This window comes from Gossypium hirsutum, chromosome A03, assembly GCF_007990345.1.
Source record: "Gossypium hirsutum isolate 1008001.06 chromosome A03, Gossypium_hirsutum_v2.1, whole genome shotgun sequence".
NCBI classification, from domain to species: domain Eukaryota; kingdom Viridiplantae; phylum Streptophyta; class Magnoliopsida; order Malvales; family Malvaceae; genus Gossypium; species Gossypium hirsutum.
This window is the reverse complement of record NC_053426.1, coordinates 5,253,207-5,263,600: the sequence shown is the minus strand read 5'-3', so window position 1 is coordinate 5,263,600 and position 10,394 is coordinate 5,253,207. Positions and strand designations below refer to the sequence as shown.

The 10,394-nt window shown below is 30.2% G+C and overlaps 1 protein-coding gene and 1 long non-coding RNA gene across 2 annotated transcripts; both read left to right on the top strand.

The window, feature by feature from the left end:
• The first annotated feature begins 6,755 nt into the window (after nt 1-6,755).
• LOC121224073 (uncharacterized) lies at nt 6,756-7,718 on the top strand. The gene is made up of 2 exons (XR_005921520.1): nt 6,756-7,114; nt 7,419-7,718. It is a non-coding gene; the product is annotated as an uncharacterized lncRNA (long non-coding RNA).
• A 918-nt stretch (nt 7,719-8,636) lies between these two features.
• LOC121224071 (calcium-dependent protein kinase 16) lies at nt 8,637-9,382 on the top strand. Its single transcript, XM_041106554.1, has 2 exons — nt 8,637-9,037; nt 9,150-9,382. The coding sequence occupies exons 1-2, from the start codon at nt 8,687-8,689 to the stop codon at nt 9,201-9,203; spliced, it is 405 nt and encodes a 134-aa protein (XP_040962488.1). The 5' UTR covers nt 8,637-8,686; the 3' UTR covers nt 9,204-9,382.
• Nucleotides 9,383-10,394: the final 1,012 nt, after the last annotated feature.

Sequence of the window (10,394 nt, the reverse complement as noted above, 5' to 3'; positions counted from 1 at the left end):
TAATGAAAAAAACTATACATGGAATGGTTTATGTTATCCGTAACAATTTTTTATATATAAATTAGTGAAGATTGGTGATAATTTATACAATGATGTCTCGAGTCCTAAAAAGTGAATTCAAAATTTTAAGAAGTGAATTCAACATTTTAAGATAAATATGGTAAAACTTTGAGATATTAGAAATTATGAGTTGAACCCAAGGATGGATCCAGGCGAAGCGGTCACCCCTTAGAATTCATGTATTTTAGATTTGATGTCTACATTATATAACATTCACACCCTTAGTCAAATTGTATTTCATATATTTTGCCCTCTTAAACCATAAGATTATATTTTTTATTAACAAAGCATTGTTCAATTTTTAATTATATAACTTTATAATAATAATAATTAAATATTAATATATGATGTACCTTGAAAAACTAAACTTAGAGGCCCAATATAGACTTTAAAGTCAAATTTCAGAATTAATTGATTTGACCCAAACCCATACACATTAGATTAGTGACTTTCTTATATTTTGATTTGTATATTTTGTTAAGGAATTATCTTCCTCTATTAAGGTGCGGACACTTTTGATAAAAAAAAATAAAGGAGTTTTGATGTCGAGACTGAGAGCACAAAGTAAAAAATATATATAAATTATCTTCCTCTCGGCTCCTTACGCAAAAGATCTCTCGGTAAATATTTTTATATAAATTATGTTCTTTATTTATTTGAACTATTTTCTTCTTTTTCCTAATATGTTGTTGTTTAATATATTATTCGTCTTGTGCTAACTTTTCCAGTTCTACTGCAACAACCGTATTAGCATTTGCAACCATGAAAATGTGAAGACAAGGCTTTGCAATATAACGGAGAATGATTTTCTTTTAACTTTCTTGGTAGCATACATAAAAAGGAGATACCTCGAGAATTTTTAACAGATTCTATCATTGATGAGTTCTATCTTATGAAAAAGCAGAGGGTGCAATTTAGAATGCCTAGTATTGAAAAATAGGACTAAGGCCAATTTTTTTTTTAATTTAATTTTTGAAATTATAATGATATTTATGATATTTTCAGTATATATAGTATTAGTTATTCATTTTTACATATTGAAAATAAATATTTAATTTTATATAGTATCTTTTTTTCTTTTAATTTTTTTTACAGTTAAATTGTTATGCTTTTTAAAAAACATTAAATTAACTTGTTTGATAAAAAAATCCAAAAAAAAATTAATACTTTTTTTTTATCTTAAAACAAAATTCATTCGAATTTAAAAATTTAATCCGTTAAAGTAAAATTCTGAATCCGTCCGGTTGAATCCATACCTAACACTCTTCATGGTCATCAATTTCCACCATGCATTGATACTTCATCAGTGCGGTTTCGACTCTACAATGGCTTTAAAAGATGCTCTTAAGCATTAATTAATTAAGACCAAATCTTCCGAATTTCATATACGCAAGAATTGAAGTCAAATTAGATTCAACATTTTCAAGATTTACGTATCTCAAGTGCTAGCATTTTCAATCCCATTTAGGAGTGTGGGTTCTGGCCTTAGATCCCACAATTAAAATAAATTCAAATTCCGCCCAAAAAATGCACTTACCTTATACTTTTTTTTTTGTCTTCGAGTGATATCGACATTGTTGCTAGTGTAAGAGGACGTAGTTTAAGTGCGCTAAAACACATTATCCTCCTATTTAAGAGTTAAAGAGTGGCTATAGATGATTATAGACATTGTATCAAAATAGACAAATATAATAAAAACCTATAATAAATTAAAAAAATTTTGAACAAAAATATACTAAACCTCGTCAACTTTATTTATTAAGTAAATTTTGGAAAAAAAATTGAGTTAGTTACAGAATTATTAAACTTAATATTAAACTAAACTTAAAAAAGAAGAAGAAGAAGAAGCAGTTTTCAAGTTAATAAATGTAATTTTAAGATGAAATAGCTCATGAACTATATTTGGTTTCTCATCCTACTTTAAACTTTTTTTAATCAAAAGTGATATTTATATTATTGGGTAAAGTATAAGAATAGTTATTCAATTATTTAATTCGGTCAATTTTAGTCATCTTACTATTTTTTTTTAGTAACTCAACTTTTTAAAATTAAATATTTTAATCACTCATATGTTATTAGGCCAATAAAACAAAACTCATGTTAAACTTCCATTAAATATTAATAGATGAGTGATTAAAATATTTAATTTTGAAAAGTTGAGTGACTAAAATGACAAATCTCTGTAGCAAATAGTAAGGTTGGCGGAGTTGGTGTCGTCAACCCAACCATTTTTTGGGATTTATAATTTTTTTTAATTTTGAGTTTCTTTTTGGGCTTTAATTAGGCATTTAGGGCAAACAATGTAACAAAAGAAAAAGAAGACTAGATCAAAAGAGATTGAATCAAAAGTGAAATGACACCCAATGCCTCATCGACATGTAGTCAAAGTATCTCGCACTCTACCTATTCTACGGCATGTCAACTATATCCGACTCTACTCGAACAGTTAATAAGGTAACAAATTATCCAATTTCGAATATAGTCCAATTTATACATCATCATCACTTTTGATTTATCAACCAATCATCATTATATATATAATATCACGAATGAGCCCAATTCAAATTCAATTTCACCTTTTCATCAAAATTCATTATTTTTAATTCTTTTCAATTTAGTTCTCTATATCTCTAACCAATCAAAATCGTATCAATTCAACTCGATATACAAAATTCAGCTCATCTCATAATCTTACCATGCAAAATAGTATAAAAATGGGAGATAGTTTTGACTTAGTTTTAGGTGTTTAAGCCATGTTCTGGGCAATCTGTCTCTGTTGTCACGACACCACAAGTTAGTGTCGCGACATTGGAGTATTCTACTCTCAGTGTCGTGACACCAAAAGTTAGTATCATGACATTGGAGTATTCTACCCTCAGTGTCATGACACCCATTTTCCAATGTCGTGACATTGACCATGTTTACCTTATTTTGACTCGAAATGGCCCTTATTTGTAACCAAACTTTAAAGGAAGCGTAGAAATGACTTTAATAACTTCAAATAAGCTCATATATTTTAAAATGAAGTGTTTAAATAAATGTTCAAGTTAAGCGGTCAATGTGTTCAAATGTGATATTCCTTACTTGAGATATAGGTTCAATTCGGGCAAGGGGTGTTATATTGTACTTTATAGAAGTTGTGGAATTAGTCACTATACTTTAATTTGATCAATTTTAGTCCTTATACTTTTCAAATTGGTCAAAGTTAGTCCTTGTACTTTTCAAATTTTGAAATTACTAGTCTTGTACTATACATACAGTTGTAGATTTAGTCCATATTCTTCAACTTGATCATTCTGAGTTGTGAGTTTTGAATTTCAATCTTGACGCAAATGACAATTGTTAATTCATTATTAGCTATTTTTTACTGAGTAATATGTAAAAATGACAAGCTAACATGGTATTACACATATGATAATATGTCTAACGCATCAAATTTTGGAAATAGCATAACTTACTTAATGAATTTAACAACTATCATCTGGTGAGGACTAAAATTTTAAATTTTGAAAAGTACAGGAACTAAAAATGATCAAATTAAAGTATAGGGACTAAATCCAAAACTTTCATAAAATAAATGGACTAATAAAAAATTTTAGCCAATTAAAAATAAATTGTATTTTAATTAATACATACAATCAAGCATGGCATGGAAAGCAGAGTAGTTTATGTATAAAATTAACTTATTTTCTATTAAAATCTTCTTGATAATGATAATTAATTTATTTTAAATAAAACAATGTAATGAGTCCTACGAGATGAGAAAACTCAGTGGGTTATCTGCTTTGGGAAAAGTTTAGGGACTAGTACTGTAGATACGCGGCGGTTTGGACCATTTTGGATGGATTATTGTTAGCCTGGTGTTTGGATTATAACAAGATAATCGTCGAAAGTGACAATGAGGGAATTGTAAAACAGCCGCTGTCGAGTGGAGGGACCGAAGAGGGCATGTTTAGACAGATTGCTGAGCTTCGCCGTCGAGAGTGAACTGTGAAATTCAAACATGCTTGTCGTGAAGCGAATACAGTAGCTGACTTCAAGGTAAAATCAGTCCATTCGTATGGAGACGTTCTTCGAACCTTCCCTGCCCCAGCTGCAGGATGTGGAGTTCTTCGGATGCAATGGTTTGCATACCACAATTTAATCTGATTTTTTCATTATTTTATTACTAAAAAATATATAAAACTCAACTAAAAACTTACTTTTTTGGAGTCTAATATAATTCAATTAGAATTTTCAATATAATTTTAATTTAATTGTCAATAAGGTCTTGGTTCAGTTAGTAAAACTTAAATTTGAGATTCACCATTGGCAATTATATACGTGGGTCTCATAGTCCCACTATATGCAATTGTCATAAGCCGGCAATGGACTATATTTTTCTGGGAGCTCCCCTCTCTTCTTCATTACCTTTTTAAAAAATCCCTAATTAGTGGCCAAGTTCACCTAAACAATGACAAAGAATTCCCAAACTTCTGAAACAGATACGCAAAAACCTTGAAGTTTAATTCAAGGAGGTGCATTATGAAGGTTAGATATATACTGAAGTCTTATGGCATGTTAACAACCTTTGCTCAAGTTTATTTCATGGCTCCTCATGAATGTGCCATTTGAGCAATCCCTCACCAGCAAACCAGATGTTTTCATGGAATTTACGAAGCTGCCGGTATCCTCGAAACGAGCCTTTTCTACCCTAAAGCAGAATATACAAGGAACTTGATCAACTATGAGGTATGGCATCATGGATCATAAGACCAGATTATTATACTATTATAAACTAAGGTGAATACAGCACAGGATACTTGGGGGATGGTAAATCACCTTTCCCATGCATTTTTCCAAATGATCTCCCTCAGTTCATACATTCAAATATCTCACTGGCTACTCAAGGGTTAGTGTGTCTAAATGCATCTTACACTTTTTGGAGGATCCGCTACCCTTGCTTGGGCTTATGCTGGGAACCTCCGTTACAGTTTAGGGACAAATTAGTTGTCCGGTAACACTTGGACACCGATATCAACTGTCGAAACTATTTTTTTGAAAAGGGTCGACTTTTTATTTTGGAAATAAAAATCGAAAATAGGAGTTGCCACCAATCCTTTTTGTTTAGGTGTGATCGAATCACCTCGTAATTTGATTGTTTTAATAAAATGTTTTGTTTTATTAAAACAACAATTTTGGGTCTACGAAATTCGAGAAAACGGGTTCGGGAGTCAGCTACGTGCGAGGAAGGATTAGCACTCTAGTCACGCCCAAAATTGGTACCTAACTGATTATTTAATGTCTTAATGTCGAAAGTTGAAATTTTGAAAAGGTTTTAAAATATGATCCTTTTTATTAGCGCTCATTAAAAAAATGCTTGAATTAAGTTGAAACGAGCATTAAAGGCCCTCTCGTCCCGATATAACGAAATGCCACATCTCGTAAGTTAGGATGCAATGTTTAAATCCTCGAGAATAAGTTTGCCTTTAATTTTTATCGAAACTTTGTATATTTTGAAATCCAAATGGGTATTTGGCTATTTAGGTTTAACAAGAAAATCGAAACCCCGTAAGTTAGAGTACGATTTCTTGAATTCTCGAAACGTAAAATATTGCCTTATTTTGAAATGTTTTCTTTTTAAATAATAACGAGTGCAACACTTAGCAATGTGCGTTTATTTTGTTTGAAATAAAATGAAACGATCCATATTGGATAAATACGTTGAAACTTCATACACAATGCAATGTAAACGAAATAAAGTAAAAAGGCAATATAGAGCATGGAATAATAATACATGAATTAAATGCTATGTTAATGAAGGTCGACAATATGGAATATTAACAAATAATTCCTAAAGCATATATATAATGACGATATTCACATAATACACCATGTTAATATCAACATTAACAAACGAAGAAAACAAAACAAAACAATGTATAAATCAATTTAACGTGAATAACATTTTACAATAAACAATTTATAAAATAACTTGAAATAAATAAAAGGATAACTTCAAATAAATAATATATATAAAAATGATAATATAGTTTCAAATACACAATACAAAAATCTTAAAATGGATAATACATAAAACAGTTTAAATTACATTTTATACGTAAAAATCTAAAATAGATAATATATAAAATAGTTTTAAACAAATAATATATATATATTTGAAATAAATAATATGTGAAAGTTTACAATAAACCAATATACGAAAAGATTTAAAAAATAAATAAGACAAGTAAGTCTAAAATAATAACATGCGAAAAGATTTAAAGTAAATAAAATAAATAAACTTACTATAAATAGCACATAAAAAAATTAAATAAATAAACAAATAATTTGTGGAAAGGGATTGAAATCAAATAGCTTGAGGATTAAATCAAAACACAAAAAAAGTAAAAAAAATGATAAATAAATAAGGGGGCTAAAATCTAAGGTATGAAAACAGACAGGGGCTAAATATGAAATTATTCCCCAACTACAAGGATGCGTGTCCATTTTCAAAGCATCAGAGAGCCAAGGACTCAATCAAAAACCAAATAAAATTAGGTAGTTAAATTTATAAAAAAATAAAAATAATAAAAGGGCCTAAAGTAACAAATCCAAAATCGAAGGGACTACAGGCGCAAATAGCCCTTAACTCAGAAAAGCGCAGATCCCCCCTAGAGCGGGTCGGATCGCACGAGTCATGGCCTATACGACGCCTTTTTGGCGCTGGGGCTTTGGGTGCAAAACGGCACCATTTGATTGTGTATAAAAGCAACCTTTTTCTTAAAAAAATCATTTTGTTACCGTTTTTTTTTTTTTAAATCTTAAAACCCCTTTCCCCTCTTCTCTACTAGGGTTTCGACCTAGTCTTGGGGAGTCGTCACCGAGCCGCCGCTCCTCTACCGTGGGCGGTGGTCGGAAGGGTGCGAAACGGGCTTTTTAGCCCCTGTTTAAAACTCCCTTAAAGGCCATGCCTTCTCAGCCTGAAAACCCGAGAGAAGAAAGCCCTTCCTCCCATTTTGATTCGGTTTTGACGATGGAGAGGGGACTCCGACGACGCTACCTCGGGGTTCAGGTAAGTTTTCTCTTCTTCTCTTTTTATTTTATCTTTTTATTTAAAATAGATTTATAATAAAACATAAAAAAATAAAAAATAAAAAGGAAATCGAAAAGAAAACGAGAAATGAAAATCAAAATCAACCTTTTTAAGCTTCTGTTTTGCTTTGATTTCTTTTTGTGCGTAAAAAAAATTAAAAAGGAAATAAATCGGCTTTTATAACCGAGTTACAGACTGTTAGCTTCTATTATTTTGTCTCTTTGCTATTTACTACCACTGTTGCTCGCGTGTTCCTTTCTGCTGTTGCATTCAATTTTTGCAGGTGTTAGACGCGTGGAGGATGGCGTGCGGCGGTGGTCTCGCACGAGGTGACGTGCGGCGCTAGTCAAAGGGAGGCCTAGGGTTTTTATTTTCTGAACATGTTGTGGGTTAGTGGGCTAGGGCTAGTTTTGGAGTTTTAATTGGGTTTGGGTAGTTCTGATTTGGGCTATGCATGCTGTTAATTGGGCTCTGATATTTGAAAAAAAAATAGGCTGCAAAATTTGGACTTTTATTGATTTGATTTATTTTTTTATTTTTATTATATAAATTGGGTCAGGCCAAAATTGGCCTATTACATCAACAATTATAGAGTCCAAGAGATCACAAAACAAAAGAATGAGATGAAAGCTGCAAAGGCAATCCATCCAAACAATAAAATACCATTGACTTGTATTATCAGTAAAATGAACTCCAAAAACAAAGATACACCATAAGTTTGTTCATCTCAAGTCAATGTGGCAGGGGCAGGCAAACCGTGCCACTCAAACCCATGTTCTTATGTACAAGGCATTTTAGAGTATAGACTCAAAACTCCTGATAACCCCAATAACTTTCATAAAAAAAATCCAAATTCACTGTGGACTCACTGATGTTCTTCTACTCATTGATGCATATTGATTCACTGTACCAATCGTCGAATCATTACTTGAAGATCACTAGCCGAACTTTTTTTACAAAAAACCTTAACAACCTAGTGACTTAAATAAAAATTTTTGAATAGTTTAATGACCATTTTACAATTTTTTGAAGTTGAGTGAAAAAAACGTAAATTTAGTATAGTCTAGTAACCTTGAGTGAAGTTTACCTTCTTCTTCTTTTTTTCCTGGTAAGCTACAAAAATAATCACTAAACTTTAATTAAAATTATTTTTTTTTATTACGGAACTATGAAAAATTACATTTTAATTATTAATGTTAATGAGTTATAATATTTTGGTCACTCCTCTGTTAACAGCTATTACAGGGAAAAATAACATGGTGGGTTATCTTAATAGTTAATATCTAATTTGACTCTTAAATTATAGTTAAAACATTCAATTTGATCCTTTATAAATTTTTTAATTATAATTCTAAAAAATCTTATGAAATTCTAATAAGTATAAAAAATCTTTAAAAATTCTGAACACTATGTATTTATTTTGATATTATAAAAATACTTTTAAAATTATAATTATGTAAAAAAATTTTAAAAATCATAAAATTCGAAAAAAAGAAAAACTAAAGACTCTCCGTTTTGTCTTTCTAAAACTGATCCCTTTTGTCATAAATCATGGGGGACTCGTCTCTCCATCACCAAAGTAGGTGGTGGTGGTTTAAGCAGCAACACCACCGCCCAGCACCGCAAAGAACAACAACCCCCTGCCGCAACAACAGCGACCAATGCGGAAAAACAGGTGAGGTGTTCTCAGCCTCTGAGAAACAAGCGGAAACCAGGTACAAGGAAGCAAAGTGGGATCATCCCGTGGGGCAAGCGTACGGATTTCAGAGGTACCATAAAGATTTTGATAAGCCTTACACGATTGGGAAATTGTTGGGACATGGACAATTTGGATACACATGTGTTGCCATAAACAAGGTGAATGCAGATAGTGTTACCGCTAAGAAAAATGATAAAAATAAGGTAAATTTTAACATTATTTTTTAATCCTTTCCTTGATTATGCTTCTCTGATCTTGGGGTTAAGTCATTTCATTAACCTTTTCTTTTCATTATATCCATTTTGGCCATATTAGAGGTGGGGTTTCTTTTTCTGGGTGAGCAAAAAAAAGGTAGGATTTTCGGATTAGAATTGTTTCGGCGGTGCTGACTATCTGAATGGAGACCGTTTACAGCGGCTCAGGATGGCGAAGTTAGCGGCGGCTTGAGAGGGAAGAGAATATTTAGTTTTTTTTTTTTAAGAATTTTTACGATTTTTTTAAAATTTTTTACATAATTATAATTTTAAAAAATATTTTTTATAATATCAAAATAAATAAATAGTGTTCAGAATTTTAAAATTATTATTATTATATATTTTTAGAATTATTTTATAAATTGTTTAGAATTATCATTATAGTTCAAATTAGATATTAATCATTGAGTTAACGCGCTACATTATTTTTTTGTTAAGATTGTAACAATTTTTAATAAAGGGAACAACGTTAGTCACCAGAATGTAACTTTTTTTTATAGTTTAGTGACAAAATAAAAATAGAGTAACTATTTTTGTAATTTATCTTATTTTTCAGTTTATATGTACAAATGCACTACCATTTAGGTATATGCTCGAGCAATTATAAATAGAATCAAATTAATGCAAAATATAAACGAACGGAAGATCAAAATATATATGGATAGAATTCACTGATTGTAAATTCATACAATGAAATATACATGATAAATTTTGAATTTAAACATTCAGGAATCGAAAATGTTAACTTTTGTTAACAATGTTAAAATCTTGTTGACTTGTATATGGATATATTTCGAGATTAATGACTTTCTTCTCTTGAATTTATAATATAAAAAAATATGCTAAAAGGTTTTCATATTTTTAAGTAGTTTTTTTTAAATTATAGTATACTTTAATTAAAATATACTATTATAGTAATTAAAGTGGAAATTAAAACTAAGGACTTTTCTCATTATTTTGTATTTAAATTTTGAGTAAAAATTAATATTAAAATATTTTATTAATAATTAATTAAAATATAATTGATTTTGTTTTAAATAAATGTGTGTTTTTATATGGAGGGATATATGCATATATAAAATGAGGCCACGGGTTGGGCCAATTTAGTACATAGGCCTCGGCCCTACTAATTTGACACCTCCCTTCATCATGTATAATCTAGATCGGTCCATTTTGATTTAAATACAAAAAATTGTTCAATTAATACAAATTCAAAGCAATTTGATTTTATCACAAAAGTAAAACAAAAAATGATTTAAACTCAAGATGACTGAATTTAAAAAGTTTATAAAACAACCTCGAATGA

Excerpts from the sequence above, each read along its gene's own strand:
- LOC121224071 (XM_041106554.1), top strand. The coding sequence starts at position 8,687 with ATGGGGGACTCGTCTCTCCATCACCAAAGTAGGTGGTGGTGGTTTAAG. Across the intron at positions 9,038-9,149 it reads AGAAAAATGATAAAAATAAG|AGGTGGGGTTTCTTTTTCTG; the intron begins GTAAATTTTAAC and ends TGGCCATATTAG.